Here is a 25,341-nt window from a genome sequence, read left to right as displayed (position 1 = left end):
TTGTTCATTGCTCAGAAGTATGCAGAGAAGAGGAGTAAGTATCCCTTTGGTTCTTTTGCCCAGAGTTTTTCCTTCCAAAAGTGCTGTCAGGTTTAGTTGTATACAAAAAAAAAAATTTGTATTTTTTTATACACAGTTGTTTAGAGATATTTTATGTCTTTACAATGCCATTCTGTGCTCTGGTGTGAAACTCAAAAATAAATATCCCAATTACTGCCCAACCAATAAAGACTTTAAGCATTCCTCCATAGCATAGAGCTTGAGGAAATAGAAAAAATTCCAAAATTATAGTACTTGAAAAGAGCTTCATGTAAGCCATTTCCCCTTACAATTGACTGTATAGAAAGGTAAAACAGAACCAAGAAGTGAAGTTGTCAGCCAGTACATATTTTGAACTACACTGATTATTTGAAAGAATCAGATGTATTCCAAAAGAAAACTAGTTTCCTCTTAGATCTGGTACGTGAGCCAAGATTTTTTTTTCTTGGCAAAGCTGGCACTAAATATTAACTGGGGCACTCAATTATTATGCAGTAGTTACTGTCAGTGTGTAACATACTCAAGCTTGGGGTAGTCGTTTTTTGTTTTTTTTTTTTTTATAAAGACCAGGTAACCACTAAAACCGATGATACATCAATCTTATAAAGCCTTTATTTAAAAAATTCTATAGGACATCAAAATTGACTTCTTACAAAGTATAACCTGCCATGGAATTTTGTGAAAATGAACCATTTTATTTAATAGAAGAAGTTTCTTCCTGCAAGACCCAGAGTCAGAATAAAATTCAAGATTAAGGATGGAGAAATTAGACGGTTCCATTTATCAGAGAAAGGAGAGAAGTACATACCTCTTCATTTCCTTTTGTGCTACAAGCTCCTAGATTGGGAAGGGGTAATTTACATGTATCAGTTTTAATCTTTACAACCTTTCAAGATAGAGGTAGTATTTGTAACAACTTTTCAGGAGGAAACAGGCTCCATGAAGAAATTAAGTAACTTGCCCAGGGTCCTTAGCAAATGTTTGTTAGAACTGGGATTTAAGTGTGACCAGAACCCTGTTCTTCCCACATTATGCTGTTTTTGGTAGGGAGTATGGAATTTTTGAAGTGGAAGGATAATAAAAGAAGAAAGGGAAAAGGGAGCTAACTGCTTCTTCAAGTGGAAAAAAACAAACTAACAAAAAAACTTCCCCCAAGAAGCCAAACAATTTTCTCATGAGAAATGACCCAGGAAGCAGGGTGGCCTTAAGTTAGGAGCTTCGCCTCAATAACCCTCACTGCCTTTTAAAATTCCTTCCTAATGCTAAAAGCTGTCATGGTCATGGGGACTAGAAAAGGCATTTCTACCAGAGTTCTCATACCTATTCTAATCAGAAACTAGAGTCACAATGACTTCATCAGGATCTTCTTTGGTAATATAGACTGAAATAGGATTTACCTGTACCTATTAATATATCATTCAGGCATTTTACATACAGGGTACCTTAACTCTGGTTAGTGGGGACTAAATGGGAACTTCTGGACTTGTTTTCAGTTTGAATAATGGTGTAGCCAAAGGGATTCCCTAAAAAGCTATTTGGAGAACAGATAATAAGAATGACAAATGGCTTTGTGTCCTACCTGAAGCAGTTAAGATTATCAGGAAATTAAACCATCTGCAGTTAGGTTACGTGGAGTTATCAGTCAAGAAGTCACCTGTTTAAATTATAGAACAGGAAATGGCAATGATTCAAATTGCCATTAATTCCAGACTACTGAATTAGTATCAACATAGACATTGAGGAGACAGTTGCCTCTCAGGGTGTAGATGCTCATTCATATTTTTTCCTTCATAGAGAAGGGTGGTACAAAAAGCAGTCGGGTTTTCTTCATTCACAATTTTTATTTCTTGCAATTAACTTTTGTATCTTCAAAGTTGATTTGTCTTTTAAAAAATTAATACTTCTTACTCATCATACAATCCACTCCCTCCCCCAAGGAAAACAAACCCAGGGAAGGAGTAATTTAGAGGGCAGTTGAAATAGGTACTATAGGTTTGTGACAAAGGCTTCCCAGCCCACCATCCTGTACATACACAACAAAATGGCAGCACCTCAAGTTCACCTGAATGAATCCCCAAATTCCAGCCCTAGGCAAGTGATGCAAGTGAATGCCATGGGAATAACAAAATGGAAGCTTGGTTATTGGCTTCCATTTATTTTCCATGGTAGGTAGCAGAGTCCTCAAACTGTCTCACTTGGGAAAGTCAAAAGTAAGCAAATATATAGAGCAACACTTTGACCTGGCCAGGAGTAATCATAAATGAAACCAGAAATAATTTACCTGGGCCACAGAAATGAATTTGTTTTACCATGTTTTTCATCAAGTCCCCAGCACCCGAAGTAGCAAGTTCTAATAATGGGCTTCTAAAGGCATGCAGTTTTCACACATCTACTTCAAAGAATTTCTTCCACTCAAACACAGCACAATCAAGGATAAAATATTTTTGGAGGCACAGGAAGAGCACAAGAACATGTAAGTATATGCTGAGGCCTTGTGTATGACCAAGATGGTACACTTCATATATAGAAGTAGAGAAAGCTGTTAAAGTGCTACTTACAAAGGATAGTCTAACATTACACACACAACTCAACTGCACTGCTAAATATGGTTGTCTTTATTTTCTTTTTCCTTGCCCAGCCCTATCTAAACAAAATAAAACTACAGGACTGAAATTAACAACCCATTAAAATCAGCAATAAGTTATGAAAATCATAAAGCTTTTTTTTTTTAAGTAATTAAGGGTAGTTAAATTATTTAAAGTATACAAAGTCCAAAGAGCCAGGGGTAAGGTCTCCAAAAAGGCTTCCTGGGGTAAGGGAGAGGGCCAGTGGGGAACCTTGGAGTTTGAAAGACAGGGAACACATGACATCAAAGTGCAGGCTAGAAATTTCACTTAAAAGAAAATAACGTTTCCGAAAATATTGATAAGAGCAACAACAGCACCTGCACAGTGGGATTGTGAGGAAGAGAGAGACTGCCCGTAGGAAAACGGAAGCAAATCTTTACATTAAAATGAGACAAGTGCTGAACTTAACTATGTTAACTAAGATAGTGTGTCTATTATAGATATCAGATGGTTAAAAGCTGGTAAAAGGTAATGATTCTAAAAGAAAACAAAAACAGCATTGACCTTTTTTCTACCTAGCCCAGACCTCATTCATTTTGTGCACTATAAAGAGTGAAGTGTGAGGTGTTTTATCATTATCAAATGCTGCATCAAAATAGATGATTTTTTTCCCGTGTGTTTTTCCACTATAAAAGACATCTATGTTTTTTATGGACAAGCTTTAAAAAGATGTCATTTTGGTTTTCAACACATACAAACAGTTATCAAAATATGAAATAAAAATGCTGCCGTGGCTCAGACCTTGGCCTGCTAATCTGCGTGCACAACTCTTCTGGCCCACGCAGACACAGAGGCACGTGGAGCTTTTTCCTTCTGGCCCCTCAATCCGAACTCATAGGCCCTGTGTGGTAGAGGCTGTCACGCACAGACTGCCCCATGCTGCCCAAGAGCCTAAGAGCAGCTGACTGTCGAGCTGGCGGTTGGGTGCCCTAGTGCTAACAATGCAGGATAAAGTTAGCTTGCTTAGCATGGAATCCAGCAGAAAGCTGAGCTGCATGATGATCCCTTTCAAAAGGCTTCATGGGAGTCTCTCCTTTTGCAGAGCATGAAATGAGCTTTTTTTTTTTTTTAAGAATTGATCATCCCACAGGCTTTATGATAAGCTGCCCAGGCTGAGTTTTAATAGCTCTTTAGCTATCCAAGATTAATGCCTGATTATCTTGTCTTGTCTTTACAATAGGTTTAATTTTGTTTGTTTTTAGGACCATAAAGCTCAGGAAGGGTTCATAATCCCATCCTTAAATGTGTCTACTCAATGTAGTAGGAGTAAACTAGAAAAGAAAAAGAGGATGGAATCTCTAATGTCCTCTTTCAAATCAACTAAATCAAATAAAACTTCACACAAGTTTTCTGCTGCCATTAGAAATTGTGATTTTCAACTACGAATATTATGAATATTTGTTCTGCTGGGGAGGCTCTGCCCCACTTTTTGCTAAGTATTTGCTTAAATAGAGATCTTTTGACCTTTTTGTTCAAGTATAGTTTTGTTTTGTTTAGTTTTAAAGAGGAGACTGTATCATGAACCCAATTTAAGAGATTGTTTGAAGTGGCCCAGTGAATATTTTGCCCTGCACTGTTATGTCATGCTGGGTTCTAGGAAGTGAACGAAAGTTTGACACTGGCACTAGAATAACCCTCGTCACTCCCAATACTCTGCAGGCTGCTGTGGTCATCAATGTCACTGATGCTGGTGGTACTGATATTGTCCACTTCTCCATGGGAGAACTCTGTGCTTTCAACATCCACTTCAATCTCCTCTGCCAAAGAAAAAAAAGGAAGAACATCAGTAATCTAGTTAATGTGCATTATCAAAACTAACAAGGCATGAGGAAAAGTGATTACTTTTTGTAGTATAAAATAATTGTTATACAAGCTTATTATCAGTGATCTCTGGAGAACAGAAGGAACCAAAGGTGAAGAGACACAGGGATACATTTTGCAAACAGGAATGTCTGGTATACAGTGGTGGCCTCAATTTAGGCAGCAAGTTTACTAAAGCCTTTGACGCCAGTCCGTTTGGACCTCCCACCAAAAGCACCCGGCCTATTTGGGAATTAGTGCTTAATATTAAAAGATCCCAACCCCAAGTGGTTTAACAACATCTGTTTTGCATTAAACTAGAAGCTAATTCTCAGTGCTGTTTATTAATCAGAGTTGCCTTAAAGGGAAAAAAAGCATAAACTTAAAGTAGGTAAACTAGAAAATTTCTCCATCCAGGCCTCTGGTGGTATCATTCTACAGATAGTTCTACAGACTTCTAGGATTCAGTAACCAAAATAATCCAGTCATTATAAAGTAGACTGAGAGATTTGTCTTCAATTTTCTTGCATCAAATATAGCTTGAAATGAGGGCCTGAGGCTTATAAGGCTCTGGATTATAGTGAGATCTATAGTAAAGATTATAGTAAAGGCATTTGAGTGGTGGTATTTAACTTTACTTCAAAAACAAACATGATAAAAAAAAAAAAGACCCTGAATGCATAGATATCTTAATTGTTAAATACTATATATACAATTACCAGTAATACATAAAAAGAAATACACATTTTAAAAAATAAAAAGCACTTTAAAAATTGTTTTTTCCCATAACAGCTAGAATGAACTCAAGATTCTTCAATTCTCTTAAAACAAACTTAAAACCTGATGCTTCATATTTGGCACTTACTTTAAGGATTCACACTGATCACAACTGCTTTAGGAAAAGTGGATTCTTGCTGAGCCCAAGAAGACAGAGTAAGTTATTTCAAAGAGTATAGTTTTCAAAAGGGATTGTTGCTTCAAAAAGTTGTAGAGATCTGTTTTTAAAATGCAGGCAGCTGTCCAAACAAGCTGTACAAATAATCCTGTGAATTCATAACTATTTGTTTCATATCCATAATGCTTCACAGGCTATTTAGTGTTTCCCAGTACTACAGAACACTCATCCAACCTACAATTGGGAAATAAAATCAAGACCTATCCAATAGTGCATGCTGAATTCAATCAAAACAAAGTAAAATGAGAGACTGCTGTAGCCAAATGGACTAGAGATGTTACTAAAAGTCCCCTTAACACTGGGAAAGAGTGCTGCCAGATAAGAACAAGAATGGTACTCGATAAGGTATTAGCACACTGGGAGTACTAAAAAAATGAGAACTATAGTGATAAAGATACATCCTCTCTGAAATTTGGAGGTGGGATGGGTACAAGGAGGAGATAACAGCAGGAAGTGCAGCTGACACCTGAAGACCTGACAAGGTCACACAGCTAGTAAGCAGCAGAAGAAAGGCTAGGACCAAAGTCTGCCTCCTAATTCAGGGTTATTTCTGCTACACCTCACTGTCACTCATAAATGTAGTGTGTGCCTGAGGTTCTTGCTGCTGCCTCTGGTAAATTTTTGTTCTTCAAAACTGAGTGCCATATAAAAACAAACTTTTACATAGCAAAACAACAAGAAAAACAACAAACCCAAGGACTCCTAGGGTTGTGTTAAAAGGGATCAAAAACCAATGTGAAAGTCTCCTACAGAATATGGGAAATGTGAGTATTAAAAAGAATGACTACAATGACTTGGAATACATTCAATAAATGCAAACATATGAGTTCAAAAACAAACAGCAAAACAAAAAACCTTGTTACCTTTGGAGGTTGCTACTGCACCAACTCATTATTCAGAAAATTGATAAAAACAAAAACAAAACCAAGCATTTATCCCATCTTCCCTGTATGGACTTTATTTCAGGGTAACCAAAAAGATGATAGGGAAGTGTTCTGCTTTATAGAAGAAAAAGTTAATAAATGCAAGAAGAATAATAGAATTAAAAAATCACTATTTTCTAACACCTAATGAAATAATGATCAGAGCAACAATCATCAATGTTAAAACTATTAAACATCAATTGCTAAAACTATTAAGTGAAAGGTTGATATATTTTCATAAATGTATCAAGATGAAATCACCTAAACACACTGACCAATGTTATCACTAGAGTGGGACAACTAGACGTAACACTGATGCAACAGGAAGTACAAAACATAACCTATGAAGTATTTTTGCCTCAAAAAAAGAACTTGAATTTAATCAAGCCACTAGATCTACCAACCCATTTACAGGAAAGATGGGGGACAGAAGAACATGTTAAATGACACCATGAGAATTTAATTAGCCAAATCTAATATGTGAGAAATTCTATAAGAAAAATGACCCAGTTTCCCAGTTTCTACAATAAATAAATGGAACTGAAAACATAAAGTGGGGAAGGGAAAACTATTATAGATTAAAAGTATCTTAAAATGCACAAACAAATGCAGTGTGGACTTTGTTTGGATTCTAATTCAAACATACCAATGGTAAAGTGCCATTTTTGAGAAAATCAGAGACTGGGTATTAGATGACATTAAATAAGATTATCTGATTTTATTAATTTTGTGGGGTATTATAATAGCATTATAATTATGTTTTTTAAAGTCTTTTCTATTAAAGATACATACTGAGGTATTTAGGGACAAAATTATAATGTTATCTGAGATTTGATTTAAAATATTCCAGAAAAAATGGTGAGGGTGAGGGTGGTGGACAACAGATGAAACAAGGATGAAGAATGTTGACAGGTGTTCAAACTGGATGATGGGGTACATAAGTTCATTATTTTACTTTTGTGTATGTTTGAGAATTTCCATAATAAAAAGTCAAAACAAGAAATTCTAGAGTCAGCCCCGATGGCCTAGTGGTTCAAGTTCAGCACACTCCACTTTGGTGGCCTGGGTTTGGTTCCTGGGTGGAGAACCACACCACTCATCTGTCAGTAGCCATGCTGTCAGTAGCTGCTATGTGGCAGCTCACATAGAAGAACCAGAAGGACTTATAACTAGAATATACAACTACGTACTGGGGCCTTTGGGGAGGCACAAAAAAAGAGAGGAGGATTGGCAACAGATGTTAGCTCAGGGCAAATCTTTCCTAGCAAAAAATAAATAAATAAATAAATTCTATAAAAATCTTTTTGTTTTAGAATCCTTAAGATCTCATGAACTCTATTTTCCCAAATGTAAAGCTTAAAATCACCAGAGTTCACCTCTGGGATCTTTTATTGTGGTATGAGGCCTGATGTAGTAGGAGCAATAGATGAACAGATCAGTAAAATTCAAACAATTTCTTTTTTGGCTGATTTTTGCTCTTCAATTAGGCCACACACATATGTTCTGGGACAGATGGAAAGAGAAATGAGGGGTGTGATACTTTAAAATATAGATATAAAAATTAACATCACCAGTAATAAAATATATCAACATCATGTATCTTCCTGATACAATGAATTGAGAAGGGCACAACATCACTTCTGTGATATTTCTTCCCCCAAAAGTATAACCTCAATCTAATAATGAGAAAACATCAGACAAACCCAAATTGAGGGACACTGTATAAAAGAACTGGCCTATATTCTTCAAAAGTATCTTGGTCATGAAAGACTGAGGAACTATCTAATGCAATGTGGGATCCTGGATCAGATAAAGGACATTAGTGGGAAAACTGGTGAAATGTGAATAAGGTCTATAGATTAATTAATTGTATTGCATGAATGTTAATTTCCTGGTTTTGATAATTGTATTACATTATATAAGATATTAACATTAGGGGAACCTAGCCAAAGGGTATATGAGAACTCTACAATTTTCTACAGAAAACTTACAACTTTTCTGTAAATCTAAAATTGTTTCCAAGTAGAAAATTAAAAATACATACATATATAATCAAGAAAAACGTTCTATACAGTCATGCACTGCATAACAACGTTTCAGTCAACGAAAAACCACATATACAACAGTGGTCCCATAAGATTAGTACCATACAGTCTAGGTGTGTAGTAGGCTATACCACCTAGCTTTGTGGTATACTCTATGATGTTCACACAATGACAAAATCGCCTAACGATGCATTTCTCAGAACATATCCCCATCATTAAAGCAATGCATGACTGTAGTTCATACAGGCATTGCTAGAAAATGATGTGACTGCATAAAATCTAGAATGTTACAGTGTTGGCCAAAAAGAAGCAAGAAAATACAGTGCCTCCCAACCTACCCTCCCTAAATCCAGACACAGGGATGCTTCGTATTTCATTAGGGAAGAAGTACACTGCCTACCTCGCTCTGAATCAGAACGATCTGAAGAAATAGTCGATCCAATGCTGTCCATTCGTATTCGTTCCATCTCCTGAGGACCCTGCAGCTGTTCCAGTCGCCGTTTTAAAAATCTCTGTTCTCGTTCCAAGTTCTCTAACTGGTGCTGGCTCTTCCTTTCAGCTTCTTCAAGTTTCTAAAATGATAAAATGATATGTAAGTTTGTGTATAGTCCAACACAAACAATAAAACTGATTTCTACCTAACATAGCAAAAGATTTCTTCTTTGGCAGAGAAAACATGAATGAATATGCAACTGTGTGTGTGTATAAAAACATACATAAATACATATTTTTAAACATCAAAAATAGTTCTTCACTTTTTTTGTGTAATGAATTCTTCATTACTAGAACAGTATGGAATTTTCAAAGTCTGTAAAGTTATCTCCACAAAAGAGACACTTGCCCTGTAGCGTAGTTTCATGGAAAAATACTGAGGGACACGGCCAAATGAAATCACCTCCACCAGAGGGCACAACTGCCTTTTTTCTGGGTATCGGCAGAGTAATTGTTATTTTCCTAGTATTCTCAGCTCTTCAAATGCCCATGCTGTCAAAACAATTTAGCTTAATCAGGTTATGTTGCTCCCATCAGATCAGTTGATAAGTTTTTAGAAAGAGTTCTCTTGAGGTCAGTTATTAAGGAGGGTATGGTGAGCTAGCTGATGTTGAATAGGAATCATTGCTTATAATGAAACAAGGACTGAGAGAATCAAGTGCAAATATGAAAGTAAAAATTCTCACTTTAATGTGTGCTTTGGCTTTGTTGAGCAAACCAAGTGTTGTGTGCCTGGTGCAGTCTGGTCCCAGTGGAATCAGAACTTTTAGGCGTTCTAAACACAGGCGCAGATGAGCTCGCCTAAAAAAGACAAAAAAGTCAAATCAGCACAGCCTGAATAGTCCACTAGAAACATCCTAAAACCTATTTTTTTAAGAATAATAATTTGCACCTAATTCAGTCTATAACCATGTAACACTGCTAATTCTTCAGTTTCAAAATATCTGCAAGTGCAGGAGTACCTACTGATTTTAGTCTCTGCCATTTCTGTTGTACTCTGTAGACTCTGACCACTTCAGATTATTATCCCCAATGGTAATCTCTGTCAGAGACAATTTAATTTTAAACCCACCCCATAAACTGTCTCAATTTTACTAATGTGGAAGTAGGAAGGCACACTAGGGCAATTGTATTTGATTTTGAATGCCTAAAACCACAGGCCAGAGTAGGGATTTTCAGCAGGGGTACCCCAAGGGAGTATAAAATATTCACAAATTTCCATTTCCTCCCTCCCCCCTTTTACACACACATACTCACCCCTCTCTACAACTGTAGCCATCCTACAGCATTACATGTTATTATGTATTAGGTTGAACTATATGAAATTTCTGATATTCATCCATTTCTCACTTACGGCAACTTCATATGATCCAACAAAAAAGAAACAGCAAAATTCTGAGACAAGCTAGGATAGGGTTAGGCAAAAAATACTGGCCCTGTGGTCAATTCTAGCCACTGAAACAACAGCCCATAAAACAGTCCCCTGCTTCCTAGTATCTAAGTGTACCAGTTAATTAGCTTTTAATTTTTATTTCTCTCTCTCTCCCTCTCTCTCTCTCTTACTACCCACCTCCAATTTTCTATGCAGGGAAAAAAACAGGTGACAAAATTCTTTACTAAAAGTCACTGCATTCTTTAATCCATCCATCCTGTGAGTAAGTTAGGGGAAATTTCTCCTGGAAATGCTAGCAGAGAGCCTGATGGATTTACCTTCCCTGTACCCTAAAGGAACTGCGATCACCATGAGAGTTCTGGGTACCTAATTCTACTCAAAAACAATACCAGTCCACATGTTTGGTCTTGTGCTTCATAAGGCATAACATAATTCAGCAGTTAATAGTGTATCTGCAAAGACTATCCACAATGTGTTTATAGTTTACCCCTACTCCCTAAAGAGCTATAACTGAACTTTTAGCAACTGTCTCAACTGCACCAGGAATAAAACACATCCTCCATTTTCTCCTCAAAGAGGGCCAAAATGGTTTTACTAGCTTACCCACCAAAGTATGCTTTCTCTGCCTTAATACACAAGAAATAATGTCAAGTGAAATTCTCAAATGCTAGCAATTTGAAAGAGGGGTAGCAGAAGGCTTAAGCAGCCAATTATGTCACTGACAAGCAAGGATTAAGGCTAGAAAGGTCAGAGGTTTGGCTGATGAATTGTCAAGATTCTTCCAGTACCCGCTAGCCCAGCTATAGTTAAAGGTTCGTTAGTATTTCCATTCTAAATTTCCATTCTCTTTATTGAATTCAATAACTCAATTCTAATAACTGGCTCCAGGCTAAAATCTGACATACCTGATGGGGATAAACGAATTTTGTTAATTTTCCCTAAATTAAAGGCATATCAATGGATTCCCCTTAATGAGACAACAATTTTAAAGTCACTCTCCTCCCCTGCTGTGCTACCCAAAATCACAGAACCTTTAGCAAAATTTTCATTTTTAACTGGAAAACATCCTAGGTGAGGACTCTCACATGATCACAGTGCTCTTGCTGAGCAGACTAAAAAAAGCAAACAAACAAAAATCCACAGTAAAAAGTGCCTTTAAACTCTTCATTGGGATTATTATGGCATATGCCTAACAACTGCACTCATATGGTATGACTGGAGGGTGGCGAGAGAGACTGGTGGTTCTCTTGCTAATAATTAGAGGCTCGCAAGGGGCTCTGAATTCAGTCATCTAAAAAAAGTTAACAAAGCAACTAACTAGTAAAGTTAACATGTTGCCACAAGAATAAGTTGTCAATTTTGTTTAAATTACTTAACCCCAGAAATTCAGTGTATATATAGGAAATATCCTTTACTTTAAGAAACTTCAGAATGACGCCTTACTATAGTTTCACATCAAGGAAAAAAATGGGTGGGTCAATTTTCTGTTTTATGAGATATAAGTTAAAGTCTTATTAAAATCTAGGTAGAAATCAACTAACATGATATTAAAATGTCTATGTTTTTTCTCTCTTTTTTGAATCATTCAGTTGTATATTTATTACATGACTTTTATGTACTCAGCAATGTTCCAGATGCTTGAGTGAGAAAGGTAAAAAAAGAAGTGTAAACTAAGAGTTTATAATCTAGACTCCAGCATGAAACATACTGTTTTGTTTCATTTGGTTCATAATGAAATGAGTCATACAGATATCAAGGGCAACAGAATCTGAATAAAAGGAGAGAGTGTCATTCGTGGAGGGAGACTTATAAAAGAGGTTGAAACTTGACTTTGGACTTGAGGGATACTGAATTTGTCTATGAAAAAGCAAGGATTTTCAAGGTTATTAAAAGAAGAGTAAAAGACTCAAAGTTCATATATTGGGACAAAGTTTAAATCTAAAATTAAAAATGCCTTAGTTTTCTTCATTCAAGGGAGAACAACTGAGTTGGAATTCTATAAGAAAATATCAGCCAAGTTCAGCAGTCTGGTGATCTGCAATAGCACTGTCAAATCAGGAGCTGCCCAGGCCAAGGCAATCAAGGCGTAAGTAATGCCTAAATAAACAGGGAAGGCAGACTGCCCTCTAAAATCTTTTTTATTAGCCTCTATTAAACATTTCTCCAGTCAAGTAATTATAAATGTGCTCCAAGATACAGCTTACACCAAGAAAACATACCATGAGCTATAATGTCTCACGTAAGGCCAGTTATGCCATTTTCCATATTTTGTAAATACAATCCTCTAAAATAGACAACAGTATGAAGGATGAGTGCTGAATGATGTCCTCTGCTCTTCTGCGGGGAAAGGTGTATCTGTGGGAGCCAAATACCATGTCCTCCAGTTTTTGTACTTGTAAGTGTATCGGGCATTTGGAGAGCAGAATAACAAAGGGTTAATGGCAGTTGAAGGACAGCAGCTGACCATGGGGGAGCCACACTTTTCAAAGTCACCATCCAAATACTGCACACAGTTTTCCACATGTGCTTATATGCCATTTTTAGGTAAATGCACCCTTCCAAGAGTAGTGGACACCCTGAGACTGTAAAGTGGAAAGTTAAATCAGAAAATCCATTCTCCTTGATGTGTAAATTTTTTCTCTCCAGCAAATTATTGAAACAAACTTATGGCAAAATTCTTCTTCCCTTACAATGGTGCTGTGCTGCTCTCCTCCACCCTTTCCCCCATCCCTGCTGGTAACCAGACTGCAAGCTTAACCACCAACGACCTAGAAAGACATATCTTTTGATGCCATCTGGTCCTTTCTTTTCTTGCCTTCATTCTCATGTGACTGGTGGCTCAGAAGCCTCCTGTACGGGGTTGCCAAATCATGGGCTGTAAGACATTGGGGGAAGAAAAGAGGACAAGAGACAGAAAAGAAAAAAGCTGGGTTTGATTTGAAAATCCTTAGGCACTGAGAAAAAAATTGCAAGTGTCATAAGATGATGTTTTTCAAGTCTCCAAGAAGTAGAAGAGCTGACAGAGAGAACAAGGATTCATGAAAGGCATGGTCCTGCATCGTTAGTCAAAGTAGGGAAAGAAGGTTGGGGAAAGTTAAGGCTGCTGTTGTGAATATTCTGATGAACACTAGACTGACAACCAATAGAAAAACCCGAACATTGTAAAATTTATAGAACTAGACTTGATGGAAAATGTGAAAAAAATTTTAGCCCCCTAGTTAGCATTTACTTAACTTTTCACAACACACAGATAGCTCAATAAAAACTATAAAATCTTTCCTACTTTAGAATGAGTGACTGTAAAGCCAAGTCAGGATCAGACACTGCAGCAGGAGGCACCCTGTGAGAAAACTGGAGTCTCCTTGCTGAGAGGGAGGGAAGAAGAAAATGGAGAGATACCAAAGAACTTTTATTTTCAAAGTCACTTTGAGGTCTGTTTTAAAATGAGATTTAAAAGTGGGTTTTACCGAGGGGAAGAGGCAATTCTCAGTGACTAACCCTGTTAGAAAGAAGGTCCTATCAAAATTACCCACACCTTCAAAAAGCACAAGCCCCTTATGGGAAAAGGAACAATTAGAAACTATTTGGCTTTTATTTTGGTAGACTGGGATCATTTTTCCCCGAAGGAACCAATGCTGCTTTTGATTTCAAACCTTATAAAGTCTACCGCAGAACTGAAATATCGCAGAACATGAGGGGAAATGATTTTGCTATAAAATGACCCCTCCTAGTAGCTGTGATATTTTAAAGCATAGGCATATCAACCACAAGAAGCATACAACGTTGAGGGAGGAGAGAGGAAAGAATTTCCTTTCATGAAAAATTGCAAGTACAATAAGATGATGTTTTTCAATCCTCTCTCTCTCTCTCTCTCACTCTAATCCCTCTGCCCAACAACAAGAAATTTAACCCCTGCCTGGCCTCACAAACCGTCCACTGGCTGATGCGCTCGGAGGCACGGTCCTTCACTGGAACTTGCCTGTCTTTCATTCCTCCACTACAGGATACCAAGACTTTGCCAAGTAACTAAATCAAAATGAAAAACAAGTCAACTGATAGGGAGAGGACTTGTATTTTCTTCTCTGCTGAATGTTACGCAATGGGCTGTGAGTCCTCCCTTGAGCCACATTCTTCAAAGCTGCAGTGGCTTGTGGCCAGGTTTCCCAACTCCCTACACAACACTTTTGCACATGACAGCAGCTAGCTGCTTATCCTACACATTTTATGTTCCAACGCTTCTCTAAAATTTAATGTGTTGAGAATCTTCTGAAAATCTCCAATGTTACTCCTCCCAAAAATTGCCTGCCTCCTTTTCTTAGGAAAAATGACATTAAAAATGGATCCAGATATCAAGCACATTCATGCTGCTCATGAATTTTATTTACAAAAACAAATATGATCGTGTTCAGCTTATTCTGTTTGTGAAACAAGAAAGCTTAGACAAGCTAGTCCCATAAAATGACATATAATTATATGTTTCACTTACAACTTATATATTATCTACTTCACAAAAAATAAACAGACAATAACAAAATTAACTACCAGGTAGTAACTTGGTAAGTGGCATTTCCCTAGTGTCAGACCTGACTGTGGTGTCATGGGGCTTGACGACAACAAAATAAAAACTTACGAGAATAACTCGAACCCTCTTCTCACTTTTCAAAAAGAAACTGCTTTCATTAATATTTCTCTTAAGTCAATTGGTATCTTGTAAAATAACCAGATAGGAATATCAACAAGTATTATAATGAAGTTGCAAATTATATGAATTATATATACTACATGATATTATTATAATATAAATTATTCTACACTCACATTGTCCACCTCAGCACAAAAGGGCTCGTCTATACACAAATAAGAAATATAATCAGTAAGGCTGAGATACACATTATTTACTCTTGGAAGATTTTTTAAAAATCGCTTTCTCCCAATAAAATCTTAGTTCTTAGAGTAGGGAGCCAGAGAGTACTTAAAGCCAGAAGGTTAAAAACAGAATGCCTTCCAGAAATCATAATTTTCCTCAAAGATTTGGAAGAAAAACACTATTTTATATAAAAACAAGCACAAATAATCTAAAGTATACTTTTAAGATAAACGAAGACTTCAAACAAAGCTCACATTATTTCACACTACATCCCAGGACCTCCAGGAATCTATGTTAAAACCGTTAGAGCAAATTACTACAGATCACTCAGAGCTCTGGACTTAGAACATCATTTCTGAATCATGGCTGGGATTATGTCTTTCAAAGGTGTACCGAGGAAGAGTGGAGGGGCAGAGGGGATGAGGGGTAGAGAAAGGGGGAGAGATGTGAGTACTCAATAAATTAATGATGACAAAATAGTGACATATTCTTTCTCAAACTATGCAGATTCCATGTAGGCTAAAATTTTATTTAGTCTTTACGTCTCAGAGATATGAACAGGATGAAGTGCCACTCAGTCAATAACAACGATCATCAGTAAAAAATGAGCTGCACCCAATTATGCCACTGAACTAGATGCTATAAAAGTTTAAAAAAAAAAAGATGCAGTAGTATTCTCTATCTGTTTGGAGATGATGTAATTTGGCCTTCTGCCTACCACCTTTCCAGCCCCACTTCCCAGTACCCCCGCCTTTGCAAACCTCTTCCACAAACCAATGTGCTTTTATAGTTAACTGATTTCTCTACCTGGAATGCCCTTCTTTCCACTCTCCACCTAGTGGGCATCTAACTCATTTGTCAGCCCACAGCCAAACTATTGTTTCTTCATGAGGCCTTCCTTGCCATACCCCTTCCTCAGATAATTAATACTCGATTTTCACACTAATCACACTATATTTTAATTATCTTCTAGATAAGACTGAATCTATACTTTTAGTCATTTCACTTCTTCCAATACCACACAGAATGACTGGCACAGTGTGGGGGAGGGATGTAACATAATTTCTAGGATACTTCTGGGACTCTAACTCCCCAAAGTGGAGGTAACAATACTGGGGCCTCCAAACAGTATAATCAGATGCCAGGCCAATATTCATGAGAGATCTGCTTATGGATGCCAGAACTCTATACTGGGTTTTTTTTGTGTGCAGCTGAGGTCACCACCAAAGATGACTACATGTAGAATAAGTGACAATCTCCAACTCAACTCTTGATTAGAGTCGACATCTCTTTTAATAGCGAAGCAGAGGGTTAAGAATTGCAGCCATTACAACACAGTTACTTGTCAAAGTATTTACAGGAGCGGGGACCTAAGACAAAATGTCAAATGAAATTCACAGATACCTTTTTTAAGTCCAGTTTTTTTGTCTCCAATTTCGACTTCCTGACCTTATTAACAGGCCTCTTGGCAAGGAAGAAATTTGACTCTTTTAAGTTTGGCATCTGTTCTAGCTGTAGTTCAAGAAATAGTGATAACAACAAGTATAATGACAGGCAGGCAATTACTAAGGAGAAAATAGAAAAGAAACAGCTAAGAAAACTCAGGTTTGAGAGGAGAAAGTCTAAAAAGAAATACTCAACAATGCCAGGGAGGAAAAAAAACAAACAGTTTTATCTCATCTGATAACATGAGACACTAGTGTCGCATAGTTTTACAAGATCCCAGGACTGCTGACCAGTTGACGCCTGTAGTGCAGAAGACATAAATTATTATTTTTTATTGTCCTGCATTCATCGCTAAGGAAGATGTGACTTTTGACAGTCTCATTTGAAAAAAATAATTAAAATCTGGTTCCAGAGGCATATGTTCTTCAATGAAACTCCCATAAGGAACCCAATCTCTAAAGTAATTTAACAGAAATTGCTCACTTGACGTCCATTCTGTGCTAAATTTAGCGTCCATGCATATATCTCATCCCCCCTCTTATCTGTTTTTGAGGATTTGGTTTAAAAAAAAAAAAGAAAAACTTGATCATTCATTCACCATATTTCTTCTTTGGTCACAGAAGAACTTTCTGTATTCCAAGTTTCAAAGTCTGGGAAATAGGGCTACATCACTGGAGAAAACAGTGGCAATTTGTTCTAAATACAAAATAGCTTATTTTCCTTTGGCAACTCTCCAGGGGTTTGGGTGGAGGGACAGGATACTCCTCTCTGGAGAGATCAGGCTCTGAACCTGGCCTACTGTCAAAAACATAGCTGTGGGTGGGAGAGAAATTTTTTTTAATTATTTACCTTTTACATCAATTTGGAAACTGATTAAAGATTTTCATATTATTAACAGTTTTTCTACTCTTCAGCCTTTTGTTGGTGTTCATCCCTATTCTGGCAGCCCCCATTGGCTGATTTAATGGTACCAAGGGGCTGAGAAGTGTTGCTGTCCAAAAGAAAAAGCATGCTCTCACAGGGACTGGGAAGGCAATCTGCAATCACAACAGTAGCTACTTGTTAATTTTCTATTTGAAACACAGTGATGTCAATAGTATTGTACCCTGCCAGCCACCAGGGGTAAAGTACATTTTGAAACCAAAACAAACTTCCTAAGTTCTAGCAAGTCAGATTTGAGACATAGTGATAACGTTAGTCTGTAAGACATTGCCCTAGTTTTATATACAAAATGCACACAAGCATTAGTCTACTACTGTAAAAGTTTAAGTCTAACTCTTGCAGCTCTCCTCCTACTCACAGCTCAGTGCAACTGTTTTATTATATCAAATTATAGTCCAGGATTTCAGAGGGAAATGAAGAAATATTGTTACTGATCTCTAATAAAATGGAAATCCTACACAACACAAACAGCACACTCAATGCTTTGTAAGGTAAATGTTCATTTAGAAGCTTAAAATGAAAATAGCACAAAGCCTATAATAAGATGTGTGTAGTACAGCAGTTCACTTTAAGGGAGTGTATTCACTTAGGAGGAAAGACATGTTTTATTAAATGGAACAGGAACACTCTGGCCTAAGAATTAATGCATCCCTGGAAGATAAATATTCACAATATGTACTAAATATGAGTAACCTGAAATAGGGAGCTAAATGATTAAAAGTGGTGACCATGCGTACTACTGGCAGACGGCAAATAGTTTGGCATTGCTGGACATCTGCCAATGCAATCAAGCCAGCCAGAGATTACTTTTAAAGTCCCACTTTAGCAAAATTTCCCCAAAATCGAAATGCAGGGTTTTTTCATTTGTTTGGTTTGTTTTTTTTTGGGCAGGGAGGGGGCAAAATTTGGGGGCAGGAAGAGGGTAACAAAGAGCAATTGTTGGCTGATGTGTAATTAAAAAATAATAATAATCCTGAGGTATTCGTAAGTCATTTGGAACCTCTGGAAAATAAGATTCAAAGAATTTTTAAAATGCCACAGTCCTGACAGTCACAGAGAATTAATGTTTTGGTATAACATTTCATTTCAAAGTTACTTAACTCTTCTGATTTGTCTCTTTCATTATACTGCATCATGTTTTTTCCTGACCACAAAGGGTCCAACTGAAGAGCAGTTTTTGAGAGCGACTTTTGGAGGCAGCCTCGCAAAACACCTGGCACCAATCCTGGACATGCTCTCCTCTGATAAAGCAGAAATTTTTTCAGTGCTGTATTAGCACACTGACAGATGAGCATTTTTAGGTAGACAGAAAGTGAACATGCCTTAAGAACTATTTTTTAAAACCCTTCTGAAAAGGAAGAGGTATTCAATGGATTAACAATTACTGTAGTCTCCTAAAAGGCAACCTTTTATCAGTAAAAAACTGGGTTCAAATTATGACTGGTTTATAATACTACACTTTGTGACTTGTTTCTTTTTATATCTGTCTAAATCGTAGTTTGACTCTCCTCTGGATAAGCCCAGGAAAAAATTAAATAAGAGAAGAAGGAGAGACCTAATATTTATTTTGTATGATTCCAGCCACAACTTAATACTTATTATAGTTTTCCATCTAAGAAGGACTGCTACGCAAGTGCTATTACACTTTGATTCTAGGAAAATAGCCCTGAAAAATCTATATTGTCCTGTGAATTTGAGAAGAATGAAAAGCCAGGCTGAGGAAACATGTTTCATTTTGTCACCATTACCAGTCAAAATCCTAGCTGTTCATCAGGGCAGGTTGTGTGGCTCTCCAGCCTAAGTATATTCCAACCACAAGAACATAAAAACTGTTGCTCGAACCAAAGAAGGTGGGAGAGTCAGGAGGATAACTTTGTCCAACTTGGCTATATCTCCTTTCAGATATTAGAGATATCACAAGATGAAAGTCCCAAAACATCTTTCAGGATCACCAACATCTCTAATTTCAGGAAACAAAAGATATATGAAGGATCCTTTGAAATGATGAAAAATAAGACCCCAAATTTATTTAGTATTTTCTCCTAAACACACCAATATTTCCTGAACACTGCAAGCCAGCTAATACACGTTTCCTCTTTCATCTGATCCAATACATGCAGCAATAAATTCCAACTGCTTTCAAGGGAGTTCTAAGAGCCCAGTATCACCACATTGCTCTTTAGGAAAAGCCTCCTCCATTACAAAAATAGCAGTCTTGCAAAGTCGTTCAACTCTATCTAAATTGTGTTATGTTTACAAATGTTTTAACTGCAAAGATGGAATTTCCAATTGAAAAAGAACCTTATTTAGAAGAGACTGGATTTTTTTTACAGCTATGCCAAATACAAGCTGTTCTGTAAAGGAATAATTGTGAATCAGGCTGGAATAAAGTGAATCAAGATAGAAAAACCATAGAGACGTTACAATCCCAGAGAAAAATGCCATAATTGGTCACACCAATGATCTAAATGCCAAACAGTATGTTTTTGTCAGTGACACCAACAGATGGCTCAGGGAAACTATGATGGTTGTTCTCCATGACAATACATATATATTATAGAAACATACCCCTAACATCTTACTAAAGCCCAAAACAATGTTTTATCAAAGAACTGATTTAAATTGGTTGATAAATTAGTTGATTTTATTTTCATTTTTTATTAGGGTAATAAGTCCCTATTTAGTTAGCACTCACTGTGTAAAGTAGGATTGTCCGTTTTTTTTTTTTTTTTAAATCTGAAAATTCCTCCTTCAAGCTTCAAGGGAGCATACTCCCTAATTCTAGTCTAATTATGATTTTGGTAAAAAAAATTTAGTGTACCCTTTCTTAATTTCCAGATTTCTCCCTTATTCTAATTTAGCTGTTGCATTTCCAAATTAGAAAGCACATATTTTCTTCATTTAATTTTAGATTATTTTAAAGGGTTAGCACTGCTGAAATTACTTCTGGATAAAAGTATTGGAAAATAAAGCAGTTCATGAAAACAGGTTTTTTTGTAATGACATAAAATCCCATATCAACCTCCCATATCGGTTTTTAGGCAAACTTAGAAGAGGTAGGTTATATGTTGAAATTTTTAGAGGTCAATAATCTAAGGCTGATGTACTAGAGCAGGCAGAAAGTTTACAAAGGCATAGGATTTCCCACAGAAACATCTTGTTTGGGGTTCTCTATTAAAGGATAAATTGAGAAGCACTCCGATGAAACTAAGTTAGAAGGGGAAATACATGATCGCAAAAGTTACTAGGCTTTTCATCATACAGGGATTACTAGAATAAAATGAACATCTTCAACAGTACTCCAAAACAAAAACACATCTAAGAGATTCTGGAGAGCTAAGGCAATGGGCTTTCAGTTATCCTTATTTACCCAAAGCTACAGCAGATTTTTCTGTCCTAGTTGAAGCTTCTGGTTGTTTGCACAAGACACTTGGGCATTCAACAACACTGCCACTACAAAAGAGGGAGAACAGTAGTAAACATCCTTTCGCAGGGAAAACACAGCCAATTAAAAACGACACTGTATTTTAGCTGTCATTGGAGACATACCAGAAAAGCAACTATAAATTAAGAGAATAAGAAGCCTTTATCACACTGTAAATGTAGTCCCAAACCCATATCTATCTTATCCAAGCTAAATAGCTGAAACTTCACTTTCACCCCAGAATAAGTGACAAATTATACTTTAATGATTAAAAGAGCAAAAAAGTATCAGATGCAGCATTTCTCCTGAAAGCCCTTTCAAACATACTGAAAATGTGATAAAACCAATTTTGGCATACTCCTAGAAAGAGCCACCTAAGTCACAGAAATAATCACTCATAACTAAATTGTTCATACTAGCTTCAGCCTGACCTGCTATGAGTTCACCTCAACTCCCATCTGGGACACACACAACTTAGCACTTAATTACATATTGCTTATAGGGGCTTTATAATAATATCTTTTATCTTCTACCTAGTTAAGACTATAAATCCTTAATAGCAGGGCCCAGGATGACTCCTTTTATCCTATCCCCAACACCTAGCATACAGTCAATGTCTTATAAGTGCTTGTCAGTTGATTTTTAATTATCTTTAGGAGTCTTTTGTCAGTGCCAGGAACTAAGCTACTTCAAATGAACTCTCATTTCCACCAAGGATTTTAAATCAGAAAACATGATCTTGGGGTTAATGGTAAATAAAACTGTTAAGAGACCATTAGCATAGACATCTGACCACTACCCATTACTTATAAGTCATCCTAGATTGATATTAAAAGGAAGTTCAAAATAAATCCTAAATTTTCAAGATCAAGGAAATTTGAAACAAATCCTAAACCTAAATTTTCAACATATTTCATAGTTATTGCAAGTAAAAGTGCAAAGGACGGGGGAGCGGAGAGAGTTTGAGAGACAGGTCAAATTGTACTTTAGCGCAAAGAGTAAAACTGTTGCTAAAAGACGAATAATTCTTAACTATTGTTTATCCTTAACCACTGTCTGTTGGACCCGTAACTAGCATCCAATCCCTCTGTACTAAAATACCCGAAGGTCTATCAAAAATGTTGAGAAACCTCTAATTAACCTGTACTTGCCAAGAAAGGTAGGGCCATTTTGCAAATTAAAGCTGCCAAGTCTAAACTAGAAATCCCAGATAGAAGTAGAATACAGTTCTTCATATCGTTTCCAAAAACATTTCTCCGTAGAAAACCACCATCTGAAAAAATTTATTTTTAAATTAAAGCACTAACCAGAAAATGCCATCAAGCTAATGTTCAAAAATCCATTTTTTCTATTCCGTTCACATATTACTAAACTAAGCACTGTTGACTACAATTTTAAAATAAAAGGAATTTTTATGGTAGCAAATTATAAGGCCAATTAAAAATTTAGAAAATGACAGGCAAATGCCTATTAACTTTATCATGAGTAAATTAATCTACATATCTTTATTTGTACAAAAATAAAAAATCTATGATCTCAAGAACAGTGAAAAACTAACCACTAATATCTTTCCTTCCAAGCATAGCAGATCAAAATGTGCTAACCATAATTATTTTTTAAATTTCTACTACAATGCTCAACAGAGCAAAAACAAGTTTCAGTATACCATATTTGAAATTCTCTAATTACAGATCACTTCCTATTTAATAAATTCTTGCTATCTCTATTTTAATTACTTCACAGCTTTCAGATGAGTCAAACTCATAACTGCTTTTTTTTTTTAATTTTTTGTTTATTGCAGTAACATTGGTTTATGACATTGTAAAAATTTCAGGTGTACATCATTGTACTACTATTTCTGCATAGATTACATCATGTTCACCACCAAAATACTAATTACAACCCATCACCACACACATGTACCAAATTATCCCTTTCACCCTCCTCCCTCCCCCCTTCCCCTCTGGTAACCACCAATCCAATCTCTGTCCCTATGTGTTTACTGTTGTTATTATCTACTACTTAATGAAGGAAATCATACGGTATTTGACCTTCTCCCTCTGACTTATTTCACTTTGCATTATACCCTCAATGTCCATCCACGTTGTCACAAATGGCTGGATTTCATTGTTTCTTATGGCTGAGTAGTATTCCATTGTGTATATATACCACAGCTTTTTTATCCATTCGTCCCTTGATGGGCACTTAGGTTGCTTCCAAGTCTTGGCTATTGTGAATAATGCTGCAATGAACACAGGGGTGCATGTACCTTTACAAATTGGTGTTTTCAAGTTCTTTGGATAAATACCCAACAGTGGAATAGCTGGATCATATGGTAGTTCTATCCTTGATTTTTTGAGGAATCTCCATACTGTTTTCCATAGTGGCTGCACCAGTTTGCACTCCCACCAGCAGTGTATGAGAGTTCCCTTCTCTCCACATCCTCTCCAACACATGTTGTTTCCTGTCTTGTTAATTATAGCCATTCTGACGGGCGTGAGGTGATATCTCATTGTAGTTTTGATTTGCATTATAACTGCTTTTTTTAACAAAGCTATATATTTATATATTCATATACAAACATACATATTTTTAAATTCTGGCATAATAAGAACGGCTCTCATAGAATACCTATGAGCACCAAATGGCCAATTCAGTAATAATCTCTTTGGCTAGAAGCATTTATGGAAATTCTTAGCATTCTGTGATGTTTTCCTAAAGCTATTAATTCTAAATTGAGAGAGACATTAGCCTTCCAAAAAAGAGTAAGTCTTCCCAAGGCTCCTCCCAAGAACAATGTTCTAGCTGATCATGGAAACTTCCATTAAAGAATCTGTTTAAATAATTCTATAGGCTTTTAATGATGTCAAGTTAGACAGCTATTAGAATCAACCAAATTACAAAAAAAATCAGAAGCAAAACAGGATTAACACAACTGCAAACAAAAATCATAGAGAAGAGTCTATATCTCAAAAAGCAAGCTGAAATTTAATAAGATGCTGATATCAAGTTATAGAGCTATGTAGACAGAACAGGGTGATGACACATCAAGGGCAAGACACTTGTATAAATTCCAAACATTTTGAGGAAATGTTTTTACAACAACAAAAAAAGATTTGTTATAGCTTCTATGCTATTTATGGTAAAACTTTAAGTCACAATTGAGTTTCTTGGTCTGCTGTACCAATTCAAACACAGAAAGAAATGTACTTTCATCTGTAAAACCGTCACACTCAAGAGGCATTTTCCCAAGGTACAACAACTTTAGCAGAGGTCCCTATTATGAAGCACAATCACCACATATTTCCTAAGTGGGTCATATTACCTAGAATATCCTATGGGGACAAACTGTTCTCTCTGAAGCAGGAGTGGAGAACAAAACTGTTTTCCTTGGAAAGGGAAGATATTTGCAGGGTGGCAAATATCTCTATGTGCCGTCCTAAAATATTTTCTATCTTGAAGTGGCAGGTTTTACAAAACAAAACAATACATAGCTATTTATTTGACTTGGCATTTAACTTCTTTCTCTTAATCTAATACAAGGTGCAGAGCATGCTATAAAAATCAAACAGAAGTGTTAATTACTAATTCACTGAGCACCTGTTATGTGCAAGACACTGTGTCAGATACAAAGACAGGCAAGTTACAGTTCCTCCCCTCATGGAATATATATGATCTAGAAAAGGAGGACATTACAGTACAAGGTAGTGTGCGTTAAAATTCATCCAAGTGACACAAACAGTGAACAGATAGGAATTTAGAGGATATGTCACTTTGGACAATCAAGAAAGACTTCTTGAAAAACATATTTTATCTGTACCTGGAACGCAGTGTGAACAATTTCTGGTTTGGGAATCAGAAAATCTAGGTTCTCATCCTGACTGTCACTGATCAGCTTGGTGGAGCATATAACTTGCAGGGACTTAGGTTTCCTTATCCATAAAATAAGAATACTAGACTAAATGATTTCTTTTCTAAGGTCCCTTCCAGCTTTATTATCTACGGAAATGTATGGATAGGATTACATTTATTGCCTTTTTAAAAATCTTTTTTAAGTTCACAAGTAATACACTCTTATTACAAAAACTCTAAAAATAAAATCAACATGATAGTTTCTCGTTGACTCTCACTCCCTTCCCCAGAGGTAACAAGTCTATCTGTTTGACATGTATCTTTCCAGAACTCATATATGTATTTACATATATGATTGTGTTATTTTTTTAACATAAATGAGATAATATTGGAAATACTATGTTGCAATTGGATCTTTTCACTTAATATATCTCAGAAATCTCTCCACATACACACATAGAGGTCTATAACATTCTTTTTGCCTGCTGCAAGGTAGGGATGTATTATCATTTATTTAGCAATTCCCATATTGATAA

General features: G+C 36.4%; 1 protein-coding gene across 2 annotated transcripts in view; it reads right to left on the bottom strand.

Moving 5' to 3' along the window:
* Window positions 1-1,860: 1,860 nt before the first annotated feature.
* The window catches only part of MXI1 (MAX interactor 1, dimerization protein), a 76,125-nt gene continuing 52,644 nt past the window's right edge, over window positions 1,861-25,341 (bottom strand). For both annotated transcript variants that reach the window (XM_004428067.3, XM_004428068.3), the window contains exons 4-6: window positions 9,568-9,682; window positions 8,790-8,961; window positions 1,861-4,423 (exon numbers count right to left, since the gene is read on the bottom strand). In XM_004428067.3, the coding sequence (XP_004428124.2) occupies window positions 4,260-4,423; window positions 8,790-8,961; window positions 9,568-9,682 (451 nt within the window). In that variant the 3' untranslated portion in view covers window positions 1,861-4,259. The remainder of the gene's footprint in view (window positions 4,424-8,789; window positions 8,962-9,567; window positions 9,683-25,341) is intronic.

Source organism: Ceratotherium simum, chromosome 6 (assembly GCF_057802395.1).
Source record: "Ceratotherium simum simum isolate JZ-2026a chromosome 6, ASM5780239v1, whole genome shotgun sequence".
Taxonomy (NCBI): Eukaryota; Metazoa; Chordata; class Mammalia; order Perissodactyla; family Rhinocerotidae; genus Ceratotherium; species Ceratotherium simum.
Note: the sequence above shows the minus strand (reverse complement) of the source record. Positions and strands in the feature narration are given on the sequence as shown.